A 24,163-nucleotide genomic window follows, 5' to 3' on the forward strand; every position below is an offset into this window, starting at 1 on the left:
AGGTCCCACCCAGCACTGGATGTTTGGCTTAACAAGTTCCCAACATTTTAAAGTCGAGACAATTCACGTAAGAATTAGGGTTTCTACATCTCTTGAAAGGCTGAGAGCTCAACACTGCTGGGTGTCCGGCCCCCCCTGTCCCCACTGCCCAGGACAGGCAGACCCCAGATGCGAAGCCTCACAGCCTGCTTCCTCCACACAGGCAACAGCCTCCATCAGAGGCCTCAGGGCTCCCCTTCGATCTGGAGTTGGAATTGAGGGATGCTGCCCAGGAAGATGTCAGGGACACCTGCGTGGGCAGAGAGGGCCCAGGAAGGCCCCAAGCGCGGGGTCAGGGCACCGAGGGGACACAGTGGAGGGGGTCCCCCAGCCCAGAACCACCCAGGCACCAAGACTCCCAGCAGTCAGGACAGAAACAGCTCCGGCACCCACACACAGGGAGGGGGCCGGCAGGGAGGGCTGGCGTCTGGAGGCTGCGGAGGCGAGAAGGCTGGTTCAGGAGGCTGCGTAGATGCCGTTTCAGAGCAGGCCAGGGTCAGAGGTTGGAAGAGCCATTCCGGAGGGCAGGGGGTGTTGACGGGGGCACAGAGGAATGCCCTGAGCCCGAGCCGGCAGCGAAAATCCACCCGCCACACGCTGAAGACGCCTGCACTTCAGTCAGTTGCTGTGTGCACCAGCAGGCTTTTAACCGGAAAATTAAAAATGAAAACAAGGAGGAAGGCAGAGGCCTCAGGGTGGGGCTGCTGGGCTGGGACCACCTTGAACTCAGTGCCTGCCCTCACTGAGGCGCCGATGTCAACAGCAGTGGGGCTGTCACAGGCAGGACAGGGCTGAGGCAGCGATGTCAACAGCAGTGGGGCTGTCACAGGCAGGGCAGGTGCTGAGGTGGTGATATCAACAGCAGTGGGGCTGTCACAGGCAGGGCAGGGCTGAGGCGCCGATGTCAACAGCAGTGGGGCCGTCACAGGCGGGGCAGGGGCTGAGGTACCGATGTCAGCAGTGGGGCCGTCACAGGCGGGGCAGGGGCTGAGGTGCCGATGTCAGCAGTGGGGCTGTCACAGGCAGGACAGGGGCTGAGGTGGCGATGTCAACAGCAGTGGGGCTGTCACAGGCAGGGCAGGGCTGAGGCGCCGATGTCAACAGCAGTGGGGCTGTCACAGGCAGGACAGGGCTGAGGCGCCGATGTCAACAGCAGTGGGGCTGTCACAGGCAGGACAGGGCTGAGGCGCCGATGTCAACAGCAGTGGGGCTGTCACAGGCAGGACAGGGCTGAGGCGCCGATGTCAACAGCAGTGGGGCTGTCACAGGCAGGGCAGGGCTGAGGTGGCGATGTCAGCAGCAGTGGGGCCGTCACAGGCGGGACAGGGCTGAGGCGCCGATGTCAACAGCAGTGGGGCTGTCACAGGCAGGACGGGCTGAGGCGGCGATGTCAACAGCAGTGGGGCCGTCACAGGCAGGGCAGGGCTGAGGCGCCGATGTCAACAGCAGTGGGGCCGTCACAGGCAGGACAGGGCTGAGGCGCCGATGTCAACAGCAGTGGGGCCGTCACAGGCAGGACAGGGCTGAGGCGCCGATGTCAACAGCAGTGGGGCCGTCACAGGCAGGGCAGGGCTGAGGCGCCGATGTCAACAGCAGTGGGGCCGTCACAGGCAGGACAGGGCTGAGGCGCCGATGTCAACAGCAGTGGGGCCGTCACAGGCAGGACAGGGCTGAGGCGCCGATGTCAACAGCAGTGGGGCCGTCACAGGCAGGGCAGGGCTGAGGCGCCGATGTCAACAGCAGTGGGGCCGTCACAGGCAGGACAGGGCTGAGGCGCCGATGTCAACAGCAGTGGGGCCGTCACAGGCAGGACAGGGCTGAGGTGGCGATGTCAACAGCAGTGGGGCCGTCACAGGCAGGGCAGGGCTGAGGTGGCGATGTCAACAGCAGTGGGGCCGTCACAGGCAGGGCAGGGCTGAGGTGGCGATGTCAACAGCAGTGGGGCTGTCACAGGCAGGGCAGGGCTGAGGCGGCGATGTCAACAGCAGTGGGGCTGTCACAGGCGGGGCAGGGGCTGAGGTGGCGATGTCAACAGCAGTGGGGCCGTCACAGGCAGGGCAGGGCTGAGGTGGCGATGTCAGCAGTGGGGCCATCACAGGCGGTACAGGGGCTGAGGTGGTGATGTCAGCAGTGGGGCTGTCACAGGCAGGACACGGCTGAGGCGCCGATGTCAACAGCAGTGGGGCTGTCACAGGCAGGATGGGCTGAGGTGGCGATGTCAACAGCAGTGGGGCCGTCACAGGCAGGGCAGGGCTGAGGCGCCGATGTCAACAGCAGTGGGGCCGTCACAGGCAGGACAGGGGCTGAGGTACCGATGTCAGCAGTGGGGCTGTCACAGGCAGGACAGGGGCTGAGGTGGCGATGTCAACAGCAGTGGGGCCGTCACAGGCGGGGCAGGGGCTGAGGTGGCGATGTCAACAGCAGTGGGGCTGTCACAGGCAGGACGGGCTGAGGTGGCGATGTCAACAGCAGTGGGGCTGTCACAGGCAGGGCAGGGCTGAGGCGCCGATGTCAACAGCAGTGGGGCCGTCACAGGCAGGACAGGGCTGAGGCGTCGATGTCAACAGCAGTGGGGCCGTCACAGGCAGGACAGGGCTGAGGCGCCGATGTCAACAGCAGTGGGGCCGTCACAGGCAGGGCAGGGCTGAGGTGGCGACGTCAACAGCAGTGGGGCCGTCACAGGCAGGGCAGGGCTGAGGTGGCGATGTCAACAGCAGTGGGGCCGTCACAGGCAGGGCAGGGCTGAGGCGGCGATGTCAACAGCAGTGGGGCCGTCACAGGCAGGGCAGGGCTGAGGCGGCGATGTCAACAGCAGTGGGGCCGTCACAGGCAGGGCAGGGCTGAGGCGGCGATGTCAACAGCAGTGGGGCCGTCACAGGCAGGACAGGGCTGAGGCGCCGATGTCAACAGCAGTGGGGCTGTCACAGGCAGGACAGGGCTGAGGCGGCGATGTCAACAGCAGTGGGGCTGTCACAGGCGGGGCAGGGGCTGAGGTGGCGATGTCAACAGCAGTGGGGCCGTCACAGGCGGGGCAGGGCTGAGGTGGCGATGTCAACAGCAGTGGGGCCGTCACAGGCAGGGCAGGGCTGAGGTGGTGATGTCAGCAGTGGGGCTGTCACAGGCAGGACACGGCTGAGGCGCCGATGTCAACAGCAGTGGGGCCGTCACAGGCAGGACAGGGGCTGAGGTACCGATGTCAGCAGTGGGGCTGTCACAGGCAGGACAGGGGCTGAGGTGGCGATGTCAGCAGTGGGGCTGTCACAGGCAGGACAGGGGCTGAGGTACCGATGTCAGCAGTGGGGCTGTCACAGGCAGGACAGGGGCTGAGGTACCGATGTCAGCAGTGGGGCTGTCACAGGCAGGATGGGCTGAGGTGGCGATGTCAACAGCAGTGGGGCTGTCACAGGCAGGGCAGGGCTGAGGCGCCGATGTCAGCAGCAGTGGGGCTGTCACAGGCAGGACAGGGCTGAGGCGCCGATGTCAACAGCAGTGGGGCTGTCACAGGCAGGGCAGGGCTGAGGCGCCGATGTCAACAGCAGTGGGGCCGTCACAGGCAGGACACGGCTGAGGCGCCGATGTCAACAGCAGTGGGGCTGTCACAGGCAGGATGGGCTGAGGCGGCGATGTCAACAGCAGTGGGGCTGTCACAGGCAGGGCAGGGCTGAGGCGCCGATGTCAGCAGCAGTGGGGCTGTCACAGGCAGGACAGGGCTGAGGCGCCGATGTCAACAGCAGTGGGGCTGTCACAGGCAGGGCAGGGCTGAGGCGGCGATGTCAACAGCAGTGGGGCTGTCACAGGCAGGACAGGGGCTGAGGTGGCGATGTCAACAGCAGTGGGGCTGTCACAGGCAGGGCAGGGGCTGAGGTGGCGATGTCAACAGCAGTGGGGCTGTCACAGGCAGGACAGGGGCTGAGGTACCGATGTCAGCAGTGGGGCTGTCACAGGCAGGACAGGGCTGAGGCGCCGATGTCAACAGCAGTGGGGCCGTCACAGGCAGGACAGGGGCTGAGGTGGCGATGTCAGCAGTGGGGCCGTCACAGGCGGGGCAGGGCTGAGGCGGCGATGTCAACAGCAGTGGGGCCGTCACAGGCGGGGCAGGGCTGAGGCGCCGATGTCAACAGCAGTGGGGCCGTCACAGGCAGGGCAGGGCTGAGGCGGCGATGTCAACAGCAGTGGGGCCGTCACAGGCGGGGCAGGGCTGAGGCGGCGATGTCAACAGCAGTGGGGCCGTCACAGGCAGGACAGGGGCTGAGGTGGCGATGTCAACAGCAGTGGGGCTGTCACAGGCAGGGCAGGGGCTGAGGTGGCGATGTCAACAGCAGTGGGGCTGTCACAGGCAGGACAGGGGCTGAGGTGGGGATGTCAACAGCAGTGGGGCTGTCACAGGCAGGGCAGGGGCTGAGGTGGCGATGTCAACAGCAGTGGGGCTGTCACAGGCAGGACAGGGCTGAGGTGGCGATGTCAACAGCAGTGGGGCTGTCACAGGCAGGGCAGGGGCTGAGGTACCGATGTCAGCAGTGGGGCTGTCACAGGCAGGACAGGGGCTGAGGTGGCGATGTCAACAGCAGTGGGGCTGTCACAGGCGGGGCAGGGGCTGAGGTACCGATGTCAGCAGTGGGGCTGTCACAGGCAGGACAGGGCTGAGGTGGCGATGTCAACAGCAGTGGGGCTGTCACAGGCAGGACAGGGCTGAGGTGGCGATGTCAACGGCAGTGTGGCTGTCACAGGCAGGGCAGGGGCTGAGGTGGCGATGTCAACAGCAGTGGGGCCGTCACAGGCAGGACAGGGCTGAGGTGGCGATGTCAGCAGCAGTGGGGCCATCACAGGCGGGGCAGGGGCTGAGGTACCGATGTCAGCAGTGGGGCTGTCACAGGCAGGACAGGGCTGAGGTGGCGACGTCAACAGCAGTGGGGCTGTCACAGGCAGGACAGGGCTGAGGTGGCGATGTCAACAGCAGTGGGGCCGTCACAGGCAGGGCAGGGGCTGAGGTGGCGATGTCAACAGCAGTGGGGCTGTCACAGGCGGGACAGGGGCTGAGGTACCGATGTCAGCAGTGGGGCTGTCACAGGCAGGACAGGGGCTGAGGTGGCGATGTCAACAGCAGTGGGGCCGTCACAGGCGGGGCAGGGGCTGAGGTACCGATGTCAGCAGTGGGGCTGTCACAGGCAGGGCAGGGCTGAGGCGCCGATGTCAACAGCAGTGGGGCTGTCACAGGCGGGGCAGGGGCTAAGGCGGCGACGTCAACAGCAGTGGGGCTGTCACAGGCGGGACAGGGGCTGAGGCGGCGACGTCAACAGCAGTGGGGCTGTCACAGGCAGGACAGGGCTGAGGCGCCGATGTCAACAGCAGTGGGGCTGTCACAGGCAGGACGGGCTGAGGTGGCGATGTCAACAGCAGTGGGGCTGTCACAGGCAGGGCAGGGGCTGAGGTGGCGATGTCAACAGCAGTGGGGCTGTCACAGGCAGGACAGGGCTGAGGTGGTGATGTCAACAGCAGTGGGGCTGTCACAGGCGGGGCAGGGGCTGAGGTGGCGATGTCAACAGCAGTGGGGCTGTCACAGGCGGGGCAGGGGCTGAGGTGGCGATGTCAACAGCAGTGGGGCTGTCACAGGCGGGGCAGGGGCTGAGGTGGCGATGTCAACAGCAGTGGGGCCGTCACAGGCAGGATGGGCTGAGGTGGCGATGTCAACAGCAGTGGGGCCGTCACAGGCGGGGCAGGGCTGAGGTGGCGATGTCAACAGCAGTGGGGCCGTCACAGGCGGGGCAGGGGCTGAGGTGGCGATGTCAACAGCAGTGGGGCCGTCACAGGCAGGGCAGGGCTGAGGTGGCGATGTCAGCAGTGGGCCCATCACAGGCGGTACAGGGGCTGAGGTGGTGATGTCAGCAGTGGGGCCGTCACAGGCAGGACAGGGCTGAGGTGGCGATGTCAGCAGTGGGGCCGTCACAGGCAGGACAGGGCTGAGGTGGCGATGTCAGCAGTGGGGCCGTCACAGGCAGGACAGGGCTGAGGTGGCGATGTCAACAGCAGTGGGGCCGTCACAGGCGGGACAGGGCTGAGGTGGCGATGTCAGCAGTGGGGCCGTCACAGGCAGGACAGGGCTGAGGTGGCGATGTCAACAGCAGTGGGGCTGTCACAGGCGGGACAGGGCTGAGGTGGCGATGTCAGCAGTGGGGCCGTCACAGGCAGGACAGGGCTGAGGTGGCGATGTCAGCAGTGGGGCCGTCACAGGCAGGACAGGGCTGAGGTGGCGATGTCAACAGCAGTGGGGCTGTCACAGGCGGTACAGGGGCTGAGGTGGCGATGTCAGCAGTGGGGCTGTCACAGGCAGGACAGGGCTGAGGTGGCGATGTCAGCAGTGGGGCCATCACAGGCGGTACAGGGGCTGAGGTGGCGATGTCAACAGCAGTGGGGCTGTCACAGGCGGGACAGGGGCTGAGGTGGCGACGTCAACAGCAGTGGGGCCGTCACAGGCGGGGCAGGGGCTGAGGTGGCGACGTCAACAGCAGTGGGGCCGTCACAGGCGGGGCAGGGGCTGAGGTGGGGACGTCAACGGCAGTGGGGCTGTCACAGGCAGGACAGGGCTGAGGTGGCGATGTCAACAGCAGTGGGGCTGTCACAGGCGGGGCAGGGGCTGAGGTGGCGACGTCAACAGCAGTGGGGCCGTCACAGGCGGGGCAGGGGCTGAGGTGGGGACGTCAACGGCAGTGGGGCTGTCACAGGCAGGACAGGGCTGAGGTGGCGATGTCAACAGCAGTGGGGCTGTCACAGGCGGGACAGGGGCTGAGGCGGCGATGTCAACAGCAGTGGGGCTGTCACAGGCGGGGCAGGGGCTGAGGTGGCGACGTCAACAGCAGTGGGGCCGTCACAGGCGGGGCAGGGGCTGAGGTGGCGACGTCAACAGCAGTGGGGCCGTCACAGGCGGGGCAGGGGCTGAGGTGGCGACGTCAACAGCAGTGGGGCCGTCACAGGCGGGGCAGGGGCTGAGGTGGGGACGTCAACGGCAGTGGGGCTGTCACAGGCGGGACAGGGGCTGACCCATGGGGTCAGACTGAATGGGGAATGGGGGCCCCAGGGGTTGGTGGGTCCTCAGGGGGGCCTCCTGGAAAGGACTTGAGGCCAAGCCTTGCGAGGAGGAGGGCCTGGGATGAGGGCCTGGAGGCAGAGGCCAGAGCCCGTGCGAAGGCGGTGAGTTCGGCAGGAGACAGACTGAGTGTGCGAGGGACGCAGAGGGCGCAGGGGGTGGGGCCGGGCCTCCACCTGCGGCTCTGGGTGAACCAGTCACGCGAGGAGAATGCACCTGGCGATTCCACACACCTACAGCGAGTCTCCTGAGCCGCAGGCCCCGGGGCTGTGGAGAGCTGTCTCCATTCAGCAGGCGCCGGGGCTATGGGGAGCCGTCTCCATTCAGCAGGCGCCGGGGCTATGGGGAGCCGTCTCCATTCAGCAGGCTCCGGGGCTATGGAGAGTGGTAGGGCGGTCGCCATCTGCACCTGCTGTTTTCCCAAGTCCTGTTCTGGACCCACTAACTCCAGTGACTGAGGTGACTTCTTCACACGGGCACGGGGCCAAAGCTCCTGACCGATGCAGGGACACAGGGGGCAGGACATAGATAGGGGCTGGGAAGGCTGGGAGCTTCTGCTGAGGGTGGCACCAGCAGCAGCTCCATGATTGTGACTGAGGCCAGGGCGGCTCCGCGACGGTGACTGCGGCCAGGGCGGCTCCGAGACTGTGACTGGGGTCAGGGCAGGAGAGTGTGGAGGCCAGTGAGGGGGGTCCACACCCATCGGTGAGGCAGGAGTCAGGGTAGGCTGCAGACCCGGGCGGAGATTGCGAGGCAGGGGTCAGGGTCACTGGAGAAACATGGCTCAGGAAAGGCTTCAGGGAGAAAAAGGTGTTGGACGAGAGAGGCTGGTGCTCAGGGGCTGCAGGGGGGCCGGGCCTCAGCAGGGAGGGAGGGAGGGACTCTGGGAACAGCAGAGCCGGCACTGAGGATGCTGCCAGGGAAGGGCACTGACGTGCATGGACCTGGAGGATGCCACTGGCCAAAAGCTAGGATCTCACTCACGTGTGGGATCCGAAAACCCTGAATTCATGGAAACAGAGAGTGGAAAGGGGGTTGCAGGAGGCCGGGGCAGGAAGAGAGATAGAGAAAGCAGAGACGTTGGTGAAAGGGTGCAAAGCGTTCGTTAGCTGGAGCTGTGGGCTTCAAGGTCAGCCGCGCTGTGTGGCGGCCACCACTGCCGTTAACCACAGTACACAGGGTGCTCGGTAAGTGCAGTTCTTTTTCCGAGGATTTATGATGTGGGAAAAGTTTTAAATTAAAAATAAGAATAAGAATGTAAAACAATACAGTAGAACAGCCGTTTTCATGGCCTTGCCTTGCACTGGGTGCTAAGTCATCGGAGATGATTTGAAGTCCTGGGGGTGCATGTGCAACCTCTGTACAAACTCTAGGCCATTTCACATCCGGGACTTGAACATCCTCGGATTTTGTTATCAGAGCGGCGTCCTGGAACCAATTTCCCTGAGGATGCCGAGGGATGACTGTATTGTATACCAAATTGCTAGAAAATAGATTTGTAATGTTCTCACCACAAAAAAACAAGTTGGTGAAGTGATGGATATGTTGATTAGCTTAATTGAATCTTTCTGCAACAAATACTTACATCAGAACATCACACCAAACCCCATAAAACATAAACCCCATCAATACACAATTATTCAACTGAAGATAAACTAAAATCAGTAAAATCAATGTACTGGGAAATAAAGCTACGAACATCTCACTGCCCTTGGCAACAGGAGAGCCTGGTCCTGTTCCCGCCATGAGCTGAGTGCCAGGGGTTGGAACTTCAGAGGGCCTGGCAGGGAGAGAGCTGGGCTAGGACACCGCAGCGGAGGAGAGGGAGCTGGCACCATGCAGTAGAAGACCCAGCGGCCGCCGCGAGTGTGAGGAGGCAGGGCCTGGCGGGGCCTGGGTCTGGGCCTTGACCAAGGAGGCAGAGAAAGATGGCCCAAGGAGGGCCCTGGGGTGAGTCTGAGCCAGGAGGCAGAGAAAGGTGGCCCAAGGAGGGCCCTGGGGTGAGTCTGAGCCTGGCGGCAGCGCTGACCCAGCAACCAGGGGCCTGTGCAGCGGGATGTCCTGAGTGGGGTCTGGCCAGGACCTCGTGGAGTGCGTCTGCAATGCTTCACTCTCAGACGCTTGGCGGAGGCCACAGGGGGCCTGACGTCCGGAAACCACAGCCCGATGTTCTCAAAGCCCTGCTCGCCACAGGTGGTTCTGGAGCAGCCGGGCGGAGGAAGGGCTGGTCGGATGTTTGCCTGTCAAGCTCAAAGCGACAGATTCCACTTTCCACTCGTCCACTCCTGAGTGATCAGGGACACGACCGCAGCCTCGAGGCCTCACCGCCAGCCGGCTCCCGGGCCCCACAAGCTCAGATGAAACCTGGCCACGGAGCCACCAATCAGGGTCTGTGCCGGGCTCCACGGCTGGGCAGGTGGTCAGATCAGGGAGCGCACCTGTGTCAGGCTTGAGTTAAACCCCTGCTGCTGTGGTCAGACGGGCGTGAGGGTGGGAGTGGCCACAGGCCCACAGGTGTGCCCCTCCCTCCAGGTGCTGCTGTGGTCGGCCAACAAGGTGTTTGAGGAGCTGACGGACATTGAGAGGCAGTTCCACAAGGCCTTCTACACGGTGCGGGCCTACCTCAACTGTGAGCGGTACTCCGTGGGCCTCCTGGACATGACCAAGGAGAAGGTGAGGCTTCCGTGGCTCAGGGACCCCCTGCCTGGCCCGACCCAGGTCCCGCAGTGACCGCCCCACCCTCACCTCTTCTCTGCCCAGGAATTTTTTGACGTGTGGCCTGTGCTGATGGGAGAGTCCCAGCCGTACTTGGGCCCACGCACGCCTGATGGCCGGGTGAGTCTTAGGGGAGGGGCCCAGGGCCTGTCCACACGCCTCTGTTTCCCTGACTCCAACTCCAGGGCAGGAGAGGGAGGGATAGGGGTGGGGTTTAGGGAGGTGGGAACTGGCCGGTGGGACCCCGGGTGCCTGTCTGTGGTCTCCACCAGGCTCCCCTGCTGCTGCACTCCAGGGATGGGGTGTCCAGGGCTGGTCCCTGAATGAGGGCCGCCAGGCTGGTCGTGAAGACCCACGTCGGCTCTGATTGTGGGGGCTCCTGCTGCCCCATCTCCCCACGTGGGACCCCCTGTGCACGTGTAGGATGCGTGTGTGTGTGTGAGAGAATACGGGCCCAGCTTGTGTGTGGGATTGTGCGGAACACAGACTGGGAAGACAGATCTAAACCGCGGCGTGTGATGCGTGTCCCGTGAGTATTGGTGACGGTCTGCATGTGTGTGCACCCTGAGCCTGTGCATGTGTGGACATGGGTGTGAGTGCGCCCGCATTCGTAGAATACCTGCGCACGGCGGAGACATCTGTTCACGTGTGTACACATGCACGGTTACGTGTGTGGGGGTGTGCATGTGTGTGCATGCATGTGGCTGTGTGTAGCTGCGTGTAGCTGTGTGTAGCGTGTGTGTGTGAGCCCCTCAGAGCTTGGCCAGGCAGCCCCCTGACCAGTGTCTTCTGCTTCTCAGGAAATTGTCTTCTACAAAGTCATCGATTACATCCTCCACGGCAAGGAGGAGATCAAGGTCATTCCGTAAGTGCAGGATTTTACCAGAAGCGTCCCCGGGGGAGGGACCGCCCCTCAGACCCCGGCTCAGCCCCCAGGGCCGTCCTCCCAGGGCTTCCCACAGTGCAGTTAGCAGCACCGGCCTGGCCCGGCCCCACCTGTGGTGCTCTGTGTGCCGTGGGGCATAGTGGAGTTGGGGGTGAGACAGAAGCCGACTCACTGTTCTGGGAGATGGTGAGGAGGACGTGGGCCGCTGAGGAGCCCGAGTCACTGTGGACATCCAGAGTGGACATACAGGGGACCAGGCAAGCTGTCCAGGCGGCCTCGTCAGCAACAATTGAGCATGAAGGCCCCAGGATTTGACCCTGGCGCCACCAGCCCCACCCAGACAGTGGACCCTCCAGCCAGGAGGCCGAGTCTTGGCCCTGTGGGGCTGGAAGAGGAGGGGAACTCCAGTCCGGAGGTCAGGGCAGGACTCCAGCCAAGGGAGGGGCAGCTGGTGGCCCAGTGGCCCTGTGATCCCATAAGCCTATTGGGACCCCATCCCCAGGCCTCAAGCAGGAACCAGGATCCAGGTGCCAGGCTTGAGCACAAGTCAGGGTCAGGGTGGCAGGGCAGGCACCAACGCTGAGTCCTAGAAAGCAGACTGAAGCCATACGGCCTCCGGAGAGGGAGGGGTTCCCAAGAGGGAGGGGCCCCAGCACGGCAGCCTGGGGAGGAGGAAGAAGGCAGCACAGCCGTCCTCCAACCCACACCCTGGCCTCCTCGCCTCCTGAACCCCCTGGCACTCAGAGAAGAGAGTAAATGCTGAGGATGGCACATGAGCCAGAGACCCCCAGACCCCTGCACACACGCCCAGTCCATCTGACCCCAGTACACCTACATCCAGCGCAGCCTGGCCCCTCTGACCCCTGCACACACACGTGCAGCCCAGACCAGCCCCTCTCACCCCTGCACACACACGTGCAGCCTAGACCAGCCCCTCTCACCCCTGCACACACACGTGCAGCCTAGACCAGCCCCTCTCACCCCTGCACATACACGTCCAGCCCAGGCTGGCCCCTCACCCCTGCAGACACACGTGCAGTCCAGCCCGGCCCCTCTCACCCCTGCACACACACATCCAGTCCCTCTGACTCCTGCACGCACACATCCAGCCCAGCGTGGCCTATCTGACCCCTGCTTTCTGCCCACAGCACACCCCCAGCCGATCACTGGGCCCTGGCCAGCGGCCTTCCAAGCTACGTGGCAGAAAGCGGCTTTGTGAGTCCTGTGCTGTCTGGAGTCCCCACAGCCTTGCCCTCACTGGGTGTGGCGATGTGTGCTTCTCCTTGTCTCTGCCACGTCCCGCCCTCCCGGCCAGCCTCCACGTGCCTCAGTGAAGCCCCCAGCTGCCCTGCTTTACCTACTTAAAAGCTCACCTCAGGGCCACAGAGGCCATTTTAGATCATAACAGACCTTCTGCTGCTTTGGATGAAATCGTTTTTCTGATGCTTTTTCAGATTTGTAACATCATGAATGCTTCCGCTGACGAAATGTTCAAATTTCAGGTATCTGTCTGTGCCTTGGTAGAAATTATACTTACTTACAAAAGAGGAGATTTTGATTCAGCGATGATGAAGTGAATTAGTTTTTGCCACTTAAAAAACAACTTCAGCCAGGCATGGTGGCTCACGCCTGTAATCCCAGCACTTTGGGAGGCTGAGGCGGGCGGATCACCTGAGGCTGTGACTGCAGCCCCCACACACGCCCGCAAGGCCGTGACCGCGGCCCCCACACACCCCTGCGAGGCCGTGACCGCCGCCCCACACACCCCTGCGAGGCCGTGACCGCCGCCCCACACACATGCCCATGAAACCACTCCTGGTGGGAAAACGGCCTCTACCTCCTCCAGTGGGAAAATATCATGACACAAAAACCATGGACACAAACTCCAAATGCAGAGAGGGAGAGAGGGAATGCAGAGAGCAGAGACGGGAACACGAGCCCAGCCGTCACGGCTCTAGGGGAGAAGACGTGAGGTCACTCTCCCCAGCCACACGCCCGGGCCAGGGCCAGCCTCAGGGCGGAGCTCAGCTCTGGACACCGCTCCCACAGGAAGGGGCCCTGGACGACTCCGGGTGGCTCATCAAGAATGTGCTGTCCATGCCCATCGTCAACAAGAAGGAGGAGATTGTGGGAGTCGCCACATTTTACAACAGGAAAGACGGGAAGCCCTTTGACGAACAGGACGAGGTTCTCATGGAGGTAAGCACCTGGGCAGACGTGGTTCCGCCGGGGATGCCCTGCGAGGGGTGGGGCCTGTGCGGTGTGGGGGCCTCCCCGCCAAGCATTCGGCTGTGTGTGTGTGCCCGTGTGTGTGCTGTGTGCGTGCGGCCAGGGAGAGGACGACAAAGGGCCCCCCCGGGAGCAGGAGCCTCTGCAGAGCACCCGGCAGACCCCACACAGAAGCACTGCGACACCATGGTGGCAGCCCCAGGACCTGCCCGCCGAGCCACGGGGCCTGGCACACAGGCACATGGGAGGGGGCGCGCCGGGAGCGCTGAGCGCCAGTGACACTGCCATCCCCTCCAGTCCCTGACACAGTTCCTGGGCTGGTCAGTGATGAACACCGACACCTACGACAAGATGAACAAGCTGGAGAACCGCAAGGACATCGCACAGGACATGGTCCTTTACCACGTGAAGTGCGACAGGGACGAGATCCAGCTCATCCTGGTGTGGCGGGGCAGGGCGTCCAGGGGTCACCCAGGGGTCATGGCTGTGTGGTGGGGGCAGGTCATCCAGGGGTCACCCAGGGGTCACGGCTGTGTGGTGGGGGCAGGGCGTCCAGGGGTCACCCAGGGGTCACGGCTGTGTGGTGGGGGCAGGTCATCCAGGGGTCACCCAGGGGTCACGGCTGTGTGGTGGGGGCAGGGCATCCAGGGGTCACCCAGGGGGTCACGGCTGTGTGGTGGGGGCAGGTCGTCCAGGGGTCACCCAGGGGTCACGGCTGTGTGGTGGGGGCAGGTCGTCCAGGGGTCACCCAGGGGTCACAGCTGTGTGGTGGGGGCAGGTCGTCCAGGGGTCACCCAGGGGTCACAGCTGTGCGGTGGGGACAGGTCACCAGGGGCCACGGCTGTGTGGCGGGGGCAGGTCACCTAGGGGTCATGGATCTGTGGCAGGGACAGGTCACCAGGGGTCACAGCTGTGCGGCGGGGGCAGGTCGTCCAGGGGTCACAGGTGTGCGGGGCAGGTCACCCAAGGGTCATGGCTGTGTGGTGGGGGCAGGTCACCCAGGGGTCACAGGTGTGCGGGGCAGGTCATCCAGGGGTCAGGGCTGTGCGGTGGGGGCAGGTCATCCAGGGGTCACGGCTGTGCGGTAGGGGCAGGTCGTCCAGGGGTCACGGCTGTGTGGCAGGGGCAGGTCACCCAGGGGTCATGGCTGTGCGGTGGGGACAGGTCAACAGGGGTCATGGCTGTGTGGTGGGGGCAAGTCGCCAGGGGTCACGGCTGTGCGGCGGGGGCAGGTCGTCCAGGGGTCACAGGTGTGCGGGGCAGGTCACCCAAGGGTCATGGCTGTGTGGCGGGGGCAGGTCACCCAGGGGTCACAGGTGTGCGGGGCAGGTCACCCAAGGGTCATGGCTGTGTGGCGGGGGCAGGTCACCCAGGGGTCACAGGTGTGCGGGGCAGGTCACCCAAGGGTCATGGCTGTGTGGCGGGGGCAGGTCACCCAGGGGTCACAGGTTTGCAGGGCAGGTCACCCAGGGGTCACGGCTGTGCGGTGGGGGCAGGTCACCCAGGGGTCACAGCTGTGTGGGGCAGGTCACCCAGGGGTCACGGCTCCCTCTGTGCAGTGGGCGGCCAGGTTACCCAGGGGTCGCAGCTCTCTCTGTGTGGTGGGGACACGGCTCTGGGGCCAGAGCTGAGTACAGCCCTGGCATGCCCCCGAGGTCCCTCTGTCTGCACGGCCCTGGCATCCCTTTCCTGTGCTCAATCTCCCCAGCCGGGGGCCTTGCATGGCCAGAGCCCTCCTAGTCATCATGAGAGAGTCCCATCATTATACCTGAGGACTGTGTAAGGCAGTGCCCGAGAGAGGACAGGTGGGAAAGTCAGCAGGCCGTGCACACGGTCATTTGTCTCCAGATCAGAGGCTGCCAGGGCCTTCCCAGGGTGAAAGCACGAGCTCTTGACAGCACCTTCCTCCAGCTCACACGGGGTGGACGCACCGCCGTCACCTTGTCCCACATGCGAAGCTCTTTCTTGTGACACATCTGTGTCTCTGTGTAGCCAACCAGAGCGCGCCTGGGGAAGGAGCCTGCTGACTGCGATGAGGACGAGCTGGGCGAAATCCTGGTAAGAACCTTGCTCCCGTCCCTCCCATGGAGGCCGGCCACGTGTGAGGCTGGGAGGAAGAGTTCTGCATTCTCCGGGACCCGAGGGTGCTTTGCACACACGGTCATCGGGGATGTTGGTGCTGTGTGTGTATACTTGTGTATCTAAGCACCTTAGTGTACGTGTGTGTACATAAGCCTGGCTTTCACTCTCAGCCAGTGTGTCCCTGAGTGTGTTTGCATGGCCAGAATGTGGCTTTGATGTCTGCACTCCTGAGTGTATCTTCCTGTCTTACTGTCTCCTCTCAGTCTCAGCCAGTGTGTCCCTGAGTGCGTTTGCATGGCCAGAATGTGGCTTTGATGTCTGCACTCCTGAGTGTATCTTCCTGTCTTCCTGTCTCCTCTCAGTCTCAGCCAGTGTGTCCCTGAGTGCGTTTGCATGGCCAGAATGTGGCTTTGATGTCTGCACTCCTGAGTGTACCTTCGTGTCTTCCTGTCTCCTCTCAGTCTCAGCCAGTGTGTCCCTGAGTGCGTTTGCATGGCCAGAATGTGGCTTTGATGTCTGCACTCCTGAGTGTACCTTCGTGTCTTCCTGTCTCCTCTCAGTCTCAGCCAGTGTGTCCCTGAGTGCGTTTGCATGGCCAGAATGTGGCTTTGATGTCTGCACTCCTGAGTGTATCTTCGTGTCTTCCTGTCTCCTCTCAGTCTCAGCCAGTGTGTCCCTGAGTGTGTTTGCATGGCCAGAATGTGGCTTTGATGTCTGCACTCCTGAGTGTACCTTCGTGTCTTCCTGTCTCCTCTCAGTCTCAGCCAGTGTGTCCCTGAGTGTGTTTACATGGCCAGAATGTGGCTTTGATGTCTGCACTCCTGAGTGTACCTTCGTGTCTTCCTGTCTCCTCTCAGTCTCAGCCAGTGTGTCCCTGAGTGCGTTTGCATGGCCAGAATGTGGCTTTGATGTCTGCACTCCTGAGTGTATCTTCGTGTCTTCCTGTCTCCTCTCAGTCTCAGCCAGTGTGTCCCTGAGTGTGTTTACATGGCCAGAATGTGGCTTTGATGTCTGCACTCCTGAGTGTACCTTCGTGTCTTCCTGTCTCCTCTCAGTCTCAGCCAGTGTGTCCCTGAGTGTGTTTACATGGCCAGAATGTGGCTTTGATGTCTGCACTCCTGAGTGTACCTTCGTGTCTTCCTGTCTCCTCTCAGTCTCAGCCAGTGTGTCCCTGAGTGTGTTTGCATGGCCAGAATGTGGCTTTGATGTCTGCACTCCTGAGTGTATCTTCGTGTCTTCCTGTCTCCTCTCAGTCTCAGCCAGTGTGTCCCTGAGTGTGTTTGCATGGCCAGAATGTGGCTTTGATGTCTGCACTCCTGAGTGTACCTTCGTGTCTTCCTGTCTCCTCTCAGTCTCAGCCAGTGTGTCCCTGAGTGTGTTTGCATGGCCAGAATGTGGCTTTGATGTCTGCACTCCTGAGTGTACCTTCGTGTCTTCCTGTCTCCTCTCAGTCTCAGCCAGTGTGTCCCTGAGTGTGTTTGCATGGCCAGAATGTGGCTTTGATGTCTGCACTCCTGAGTGTACCTTCGTGTCTTCCTGTCTCCTCTCAGTCTCAGCCAGTGTGTCCCTGAGTGTGTTTGCATGGCCAGAATGTGGCTTTGATGTCTGCACTCCTGAGTGTATCTTCGTGTCTTCCTGTCTCCTCTCAGTCTCAGCCAGTGTGTCCCTGAGTGTGTTTACATGGCCAGAATGTGGCTTTGATGTCTGCACTCCTGAGTGTACCTTCTTGTCTTCCTGTCTCCTCTCAGTCTCAGCCAGTGTGTCCCTGAGTGTGTTTGCATGGCCAGAATGTGGCTTTGATGTCTGCACTCCTGAGTGTATCTTCCTGTCTTACTGTCTCCTCTCAGTCTCAGCCAGTGTGTCCCTGAGTGCGTTTGCATGGCCAGAATGTGGCTTTGATGTCTGCACTCCTGAGTGTATCTTCATGTCTTCCTGTCTCCTCTCAGTCTCAGCCAGTGTGTCCCTGAGTGTGTTTGCATGGCCAGAATGTGGCTTTGATGTCTGCACTCCTGAGTGTACCTTCGTATCTTCCTGTCTCCTCTCAGTCTCAGCCAGTGTGTCCCTGAGTGTGTTTACATGGCCAGAATGTGGCTTTGATGTCTGCACTCCTGAGTGTATCTTCGTGTCTTCCTGTCTCCTCTCTGCTTTGCCAGATGTTTAGTCTTCACCGGATGTTTAGTGGGCCTGACTTGGACTCTGTGTCCATCTATGTCATCTCTGCTGTCAGAGTGCCTAGGTGCCTGCAACTCCCAGTGTGTGTGCATCCGCATGTGTGCGCGCACATGGGTGTCTGTGTGCATGTGTGTGCACATGTGGGTGTCTGTGCACAAGTGTGTACGTGTGTGCATGTAGGTGTGTGTGCACACGTGGGTGTGCACATGTGGGTGTCTGTGTGCACAGGTGTGTACATGTGTGCACATGTGGGTGTGTATGCGTGCACGTGGGTGTCTGTGCATGTGTGTGCACATGTGGGCATGTGTGCATGTGTGCATTGTATGAATATGCACGTGTACACATGTCTGCACATGTGTGCACACGAGTATGTGTGTGCATGTGTGTGCACATGGGCGTTTGTGTGTGTGCCCGTGTGTGCACCCATGTGTGTGTGCTCACGTGCACAGGGGGGTGTGTATTGTGTGTGCATGTGTGTGCACATGGATATATATAGACACATGCTTGTGTGTGTCTCCTAGAGACGATTGCTGGATCAATGTGTGGGGATTATGTGGTGTCCCCATCACCCTGTGTCTGCCTATGCAATTTAGCCAGAATCTCCCGGGGCCACGAGCCTTGTGAGTAGGCCTTGGACTGAGCATGGGAATGTGCCTGGTGGGTCTGAAAGTCCACTGTTGTGTGTGTTACCTCATGGCTGTGTGTGTGAGCCTACATGCGTGAGTCTGCACGTGTGTGCCTGCATGTCTGTGGGTGTGCCTGGGTGCTCATGTGTGTGCCTGTGTGTCCACACCGGTGCCTTTGTATTCATGGGAGTGGCTGTGTATCCAGGTGTGCCTGTGTCACGTGTGTCTGTATCCGTGTGTGTGTGTGTGTTTCTTTTCATGTGCACACCTTTGTGTTTTCTTGTTTCAACAACATCACCCTGTCCACCCAACTGGGCAAGTTCTTCACTGTTGGGCCACAGGGTACAAGAGGGGAGAGTGAGGCTGAGCCAGGGGGGCGTGTGAGCAGCCTGGGATACAGCCTGGAGCGCCAGGAATGACATATCTCCTCAGAGATGCCTGAGGTGTCTGAGGCTTGGCAGGGGATCTGGAGAGAAGAAAGGATGAGAAGCAAGTGGAGGCTGTGGCAGGCCAACCTCTCTCAGCCCACAATCCCTCCCACAGAAGGAGGAGCTGCCAGGGCCCACCACATTTGACATCTACGAATTCCACTTCTCTGACCTGGAGTGCACCGAACTGGACCTGGTCAAATGTGGCATCCAGATGTACTACGAGCTGGGCGTGGTCCGAAAGTTCCAGATCCCCCAGGAGGTGGGAGACACCGCAGGGCGCATAGTCAGGTCCCTGAGGCCGCCCAGGACATGGGGGTGGGGATGTGATCAGGGCCTCAGGTGCCCCAGAAGGTGAGGGGGATGGGATTGGGGGTTCCGGATCCCACAGGAAGTTTAGAGGGCCGACATGTTCATCACAGAACAGGTAAAATGCACACGGGAAGTAAGCATAAAACAAATAATTGGATGGCTGGGTGGATGGCTGGATTGATGGATGGCTGGGTGGGTGAAAAGCAGGGAGGAAGGAGTGAGGTTAGGAAGGAAGGAAGGCAAACAGGCAAGCAGAAAGAAACAAAGGAAGAATAAATGAATGGATGGGTAGATGCCAATGGTAGTTGGATAGTTGGATAAATGGATGGATGGGTGGGTGGGCCAATGGTAGTTGGATGGTTGGATAAATGGATGGAAGGGTGGGTGGGCCAATGGTAGTTGGATAGTTGGATAAATGGATGGGTGGGTGGGCCAATGGTAGTTGGATGGTTGGATAAATGGATGGATGGGTGGGTGGGCCAATGGTAGTTGGATGGTTGGATAAATGGATGGAAGGGTGGGTGGGCCAATGGTAGTTGGATGGTTGGATAAATGGATGGAAGGGTGGGTGGGCCAATGGTAGTTGGATGGTTGGATAAATGGATGGATGGGTGGGTGGGCCAATGGTAGTTGGATGGTTGGATAAATGGATGGATGGGTGGGTGGGCCAATGGTAGTTGGATGGTTGGATAAATTGATGGATGGGTGGGTGGGCGGGCCAATGGTAGTTGGATAGTTGGATAAATGGATGGGTGGGTGGGCCAATGGTAGTTGGATAGTTGGATAAATGGATGGAAGGGTGGGTGGGCCAATGGTAGTTGGATAGTTGGATAAATGGATGGAAGGGTGGGTGGGCCAATGGTAGTTGGATGGTTGGATAAATGGATGGATGGGTGGGTGGGCCAATGGTAGTTGGATGGTTGGATAAATTGATGGATGGGTGGGTGGGCCAATGGTAGTTGGATGGTTGGATAAATTGATGGATGGGTGGGTGGGCGGGCCAATGGTAGTTGGATGGTTGGATAAATGGATGGATGGGTGGGTGGGCCAATGGTAGTTGGATGGTTGGATAAATGGATGGAAGGGTGGGTGGGCCAATGGTAGTTGGATGGTTGGATAAATGGATGGATGGGTGGGTGGGCCAATGGTAGTTGGATGGTTGGATAAATTGATGGATGGGTGGGTGGGCGGGCCAATGGTAGTTGGATAGTTGGATAAATGGATGGGTGGGTGGGCCAATGGTAGTTGGATGGTTGGATAAATGGATGGATGGGTGAGTGGGCCAATGGTAGTTGGATGGTTGGATAAGTGAATGGATAGGTGGATGGATGGAGAAGTGGGTGGATGAGTGATAGATGAGTAGGTGGGTCAATTAATGAATTAATAGATGGGTCAATGAATGGGTGAATGGATGGGTGGACAGCAGATGGATGGTGAATGGATAGATTTAAAGTTTTATTATTAGGAGTTCCAAGCAATTTGATCATTAGGCACATCATCTGGCAATAACAGGGGATTTGGTGTGGGCTGCTGAGGAGATAGAAGCATCCCATCACCTAAACAGAAAGCACAAAGTGGCCCCCCTGGTTTGGCCACAGCAGCACTCCTCGGAGACCCCCTGGGGAGGCGGGATGGCTTTCCCAGCCCTCGTCCACAGCTCTGTGCCCTCCCTGGGTTCTCCTGCCCTGCCCTGCTTCCAACATCTCAAGGGGCTTCCCACAGCCCAAGGAAGAGAATCCTCTTTTCTCATGCCCCTCTGAGAACAGGTGCAGCAGGCCAGCATTTTCAAAAGAAGTTTTACTAAATACTAAGGGAAAACACTCAAGAAAAAATGTATAGAAAATATTTGCAGAATAAAAAATATTTCCAAATAATTTTCTGACCCTAAAAATCACAATGGCCGCAGGAAGAGCCTCCTGGCGATGTCCGCAGGGCAAGAGAGACCAGCATTCTCTTGCCCTGCGGACATCGGCTCTCCCACCCCAGCCTGCAGCCCACACATTCTGCTCATTCAAATGTCCATGCCTAAAACCAACATCTTAAAATATGCTGCATCCCCAGAGGTCCTCCTCCCAGCTTGAGGCCAGGCAGTCGGATGGAGGCTGGGCGGCCCCTGAAGGCTGGGGCTGTTCTCAGCTCCTGCCCTGCCTGGCTCCACCCCAAAGGTGCCAATGTGGCAGCCCCCTACCCAGGAAGGCCAGCAGAGGCCAGTGGGAAACGCAGGGATGGGGAAGATCGGGAAGTCCAGGAGACGGTGTGGGGATGATGGCACGGAGCAGGGCTTCCACCGTGAAGTCAGCCACAGTTGCCGCTCTGGCGGGACTTACACGCTTGCCGCCGGAGCCCTGTGTCCTCTCGGCTCCCCCAGGTCCTGGTGCGGTTCCTGTTCTCCATCAGCAAAGGGTACCGGAGAATCACCTACCACAACTGGCGCCACGGCTTCAACGTGGCCCAGACGATGTTCACGCTGCTCATGGTACGTGGCTGCCAGAATCACCAGGGTTGTGCAGGCCCTCCTGGTACCAAGGGCAGCACTCAAGCACCCCGAGGGATGAGATGGGGGTCCTCCCAGGGCAGAAGGATGGAGGAGGGCAACGCCCTCTGACACCGTGCACCACGCACCCCAGCCCTGCGGTGGTCGGGGGTCCAACCTCCAACCCGACGCCTCGGTCATCCCAACCCCTCACCACTCCCCACCCTGCTGGAGCCAGGACCGGTGAGCAAGGTGGCCCTGTCTCTACAGACCGGCAAACTGAAGAGCTACTACACGGACCTGGAGGCCTTCGCCATGGTGACAGCCGGCCTGTGCCATGACATCGACCACCGTGGCACCAACAACCTGTACCAGATGAAGTAGGCACCTCAGGGCGGGCATGTGAATTAGCCCTAAATCAACTCCACGCCCTTGGCGTGAATTAGGCTTCGCATAGCAGGCTATGTAGAAAGTGGAGTCCACGGCCAGGGCCCGTACTCCAGCACTGTGGGAGGCCAAGGCAAGGGGATTGCTTGAGCCCAGGAGTTCGAGACCAGCCTGGGCAACATGGCAAGATCTCTCCTCTACAAAAACTTAAAAAAAAAAAAAAAAAAAAAAAAAAAAAAAACAGCTGTGTATGGTGGCGCACACCTGTGGTCCCAGCTACTTAGGAGGCTGAGGTGGGAGGATCACTTGAGCCCAGGAGGTCAAGGCTGTATTGAGCCATGATTGCACCACTGCACTCCAGAGTGGGTGACAGAGGCAGACCCTGTCTCAAAAAAAAGAAAGAAAGTGGGGCCCATCTGGAGGGGCTGCAGAGCGCAGGGTGGGCCAAGGGCAGGTCCCACGGGCCTCACCCCCACCACCTGTGTAACAGGTCCCAGAACCCCTTGGCTAAGCTCCACGGCTCCTCGATTTTGGAGCGGCACCACCTGGAGTTTGGGAAGTTCCTGCTCTCGGAGGAGGTTGGTATACTCACCCTCGGTTTCTGCTGTGGGCGCTGGGGACGCAGCGTCCGCAGGACGGCAGGGCCGTATCCTGCGGAGCAGGGTTCTGATGCAGCGGGTGAGCACTGGGTGGGTGAGCACTGGGGGAGGGCGGCAGAGAAGGCGGAGGGCCGAGGCTGAGGGCAGGTGCATCGGAGGCCCTGGGAAAACGCTTGTGGGGAAGACAACTGGAAAGGGCCCCTCATGGGGTGGGGTGGAAGCCGAAGGGGAAGCGGCCCGGGACCCACCAGCGGGGGAATGAAGGGCAGCCGAGCCCTGAGCGGCCCCCAAGGACCTGGACACTCAGCGGCCCCCTCCCTGCGCTTCCCGATGGTGACCTCTGAGGCCATCTGCGTCCCAAGCCGACGGTGGAGCCGCTGGTGGAGAGCTGGGCACCCTGAGGAGGGCTCTGAGCAGCAGGCGGATTAGGGGTCCCGCCCACCGAGGGCCCGAGGGCGGGGGCGTGAGAGGCACAGGCAGCCGAGGCGGAAGGGGCGGGGTCCCCGGGCACCCTGAGAGGTGGCCGCAGGGCGCCTGACGCGCTGGGCATAACCTCCGCAGACCCTGAACATCTACCAGAACCTGAACCGGCGGCAGCACGAGCACGTGATCCACCTGATGGACATCGCCATCATCGCCACGGACCTGGCCCTGTACTTCAAGTGCGCGCCTTCCGGGAGGGGGCGCCTCGCGGGGCGGGCGGGTAGCCTGGGACCCCAGGCAGACACGGGGGCGCAGCGGCGGCACAGCCCGGGGGACGCAGCCCCGGATTCCGTCCCTGCCCGCCGGCCCCGCACACCCCGGATGGGGCCTCGCTCGGGCTCCGCGCCTCCCTGCAGACGGGCGCTTGGGGCGGGGTCTCCACACTTGCTCCCACCTGCACCTCCCTTGTTCCCTGGGTTCAGGAAGAGAGCGATGTTTCAGAAGATCGTGGATGAATCCAAGAACTATGAGGACAAGAAGAGCTGGGTGGAGTACCTGTCCCTGGAGACGACCCGGAAGGAGATCGTCATGTGAGCGCGGGCGGAGGGGGCACGAGGGGTCCTTCCCCCGCAGGGACCGGGCCCACTCACCAACTGGTTAACCCTGCAGCCCTCCCCAGACGCTCTGGAGCAGGAAGAGCCCGTCGCGGCAGCTTGTCGAGGCCTGTGAAACAAATGCGCCGTCCTTATTTCCCCCCAGCCCTCAGGGAGATGGTGCAGAGCTGGGGAGCACACAGGCTCTGCATTGGTCTGTAGCCCTTGGCAGTAACTTACTTCATTTTGACTTTCCACTTTTTCACCTGTAAAATGGTGATTCACAACCAGCCCCTCCCCAGGCTGGTCCCAGGGACCCAGTGAGAAAATACACATAAACCCAGCACTTGGGAGGCCGAGGGGAGTGGATCACCTGAGGTCAGGAGTTCGAGATCAGCCTGGCCAACATGGTGAAACCCCGTCTCTACCGAAAATACAAAAATTAGCCGGGCGTGGTGGCGGGTGCCTGTAATCCCAGCTACTCGGGAGGCTGAGGCACAAGAATCAGGAGGCGGAGGTTGCAGTGAGCTGAGATTGCGCCATTGCACTCCAGCCTGGGCAACAGAGCAAGACTCCATCTCAAAAAAGAAAACACATATAAACCACCTGCCCTCAGGAGACGCCCATCAGCACTCGTGCCCGGTTTGTGTCTGCAGGGCCATGATGATGACAGCCTGCGACCTGTCTGCCATCACCAAGCCCTGGGAAGTCCAGAGCAAGGTTAGAACAGAGGGCCCTCCAGACCCAGAGTCAGTGCCTCTCAGCACATGGGACTGCCGGGCGGGCGGGAGCCTCGGATGGCAATGGACCATTGTTTGCAAGGAGCTCTGAGGGCCACCTCGGGGCCAGGCCAGGGCGGCAAGGGTGGGGGTACTGCAGTGTGTCTACATGGCTCAACCGGAGCCCTGTGTGGTGGGGACCCCGGGGGTCTGGGGCGGAGAAGACCGAGGCTCGGAGCCTCACGGGGCGGGCCCAGGCCCTTCCGTGTGGGCTCAGAGCTCCACAGACAGCTGCCTTCCTGTGCCTCCAGGTCGCACTTCTCGTGGCTGCTGAGTTCTGGGAGCAAGGTGACTTGGAAAGGACAGTCTTGGATCAGCAGCCCATTGTGAGTGCTGCTT

General features: G+C 61.0%; 2 protein-coding genes and 1 long non-coding RNA gene across 18 annotated transcripts in view; 1 reads left to right on the plus strand and 2 right to left on the minus strand.

Moving 5' to 3' along the window:
* Positions 1–24,163, plus strand: part of LOC461041 (rod cGMP-specific 3',5'-cyclic phosphodiesterase subunit beta) — a 104,499-nt gene that overhangs the window by 73,539 nt on the left and 6,797 nt on the right. For 9 of the 16 annotated variants that reach the window (XM_063809304.1, XM_063809310.1, XM_063809306.1 and 6 more), the window contains 15 exons: positions 9,653–9,793; positions 9,881–9,955; positions 10,636–10,700; positions 11,870–11,936; positions 12,176–12,223; positions 12,771–12,920; positions 13,248–13,391; positions 14,943–15,008; positions 18,374–18,520; positions 20,939–21,046; positions 21,314–21,423; positions 21,921–22,008; positions 22,591–23,042; positions 23,702–23,765; positions 24,076–24,150. In XM_063809304.1, the coding sequence (XP_063665374.1) occupies positions 9,653–9,793; positions 9,881–9,955; positions 10,636–10,700; positions 11,870–11,936; positions 12,176–12,223; positions 12,771–12,920; positions 13,248–13,391; positions 14,943–15,008; positions 18,374–18,520; positions 20,939–21,046; positions 21,314–21,423; positions 21,921–22,008; positions 22,591–23,042; positions 23,702–23,765; positions 24,076–24,150 (1,800 nt within the window). The other 7 variants (XM_063809317.1, XM_054683623.2, XM_063809316.1 and 4 more) reach the window with 7 other exon arrangements.
* On the minus strand, positions 9,689–17,238 carry LOC134809769 (uncharacterized). The gene is made up of 4 exons (XM_063808476.1): positions 17,201–17,238; positions 14,719–16,857; positions 10,894–12,237; positions 9,689–9,772 (listed from the first exon to the last, which is right to left on the minus strand). Exons 1-2 carry the CDS (start codon positions 17,236–17,238, stop codon positions 15,279–15,281), a joined length of 1,617 nt encoding a protein of 538 aa, XP_063664546.1. The 3' UTR covers positions 9,689–9,772; positions 10,894–12,237; positions 14,719–15,278.
* On the minus strand, positions 20,000–22,598 carry LOC112208932 (uncharacterized). The gene is made up of 2 exons (XR_008547731.2): positions 22,023–22,598; positions 20,000–21,409 (listed from the first exon to the last, which is right to left on the minus strand). It is a non-coding gene; the product is annotated as an uncharacterized LOC112208932 (long non-coding RNA).

Source organism: Pan troglodytes, chromosome 3, assembly GCF_028858775.2.
Source record: "Pan troglodytes isolate AG18354 chromosome 3, NHGRI_mPanTro3-v2.0_pri, whole genome shotgun sequence".
In the NCBI taxonomy this organism is placed as follows: Eukaryota; Metazoa; Chordata; class Mammalia; order Primates; family Hominidae; genus Pan; species Pan troglodytes.

Coding starts and splice junctions, on each gene's coding strand:
- LOC134809769 (XM_063808476.1), bottom strand. CDS start 17,238: ATGGACACAGAGTCCAAGTCAGGCCCACTAAACATCCG. Junction 16,858..17,200: donor TCAGGCCCACTAAACATCCG/GTGAAGACTAAA, acceptor ACAGTAAGACAG/GAAGATACACTCAGGAGTGC.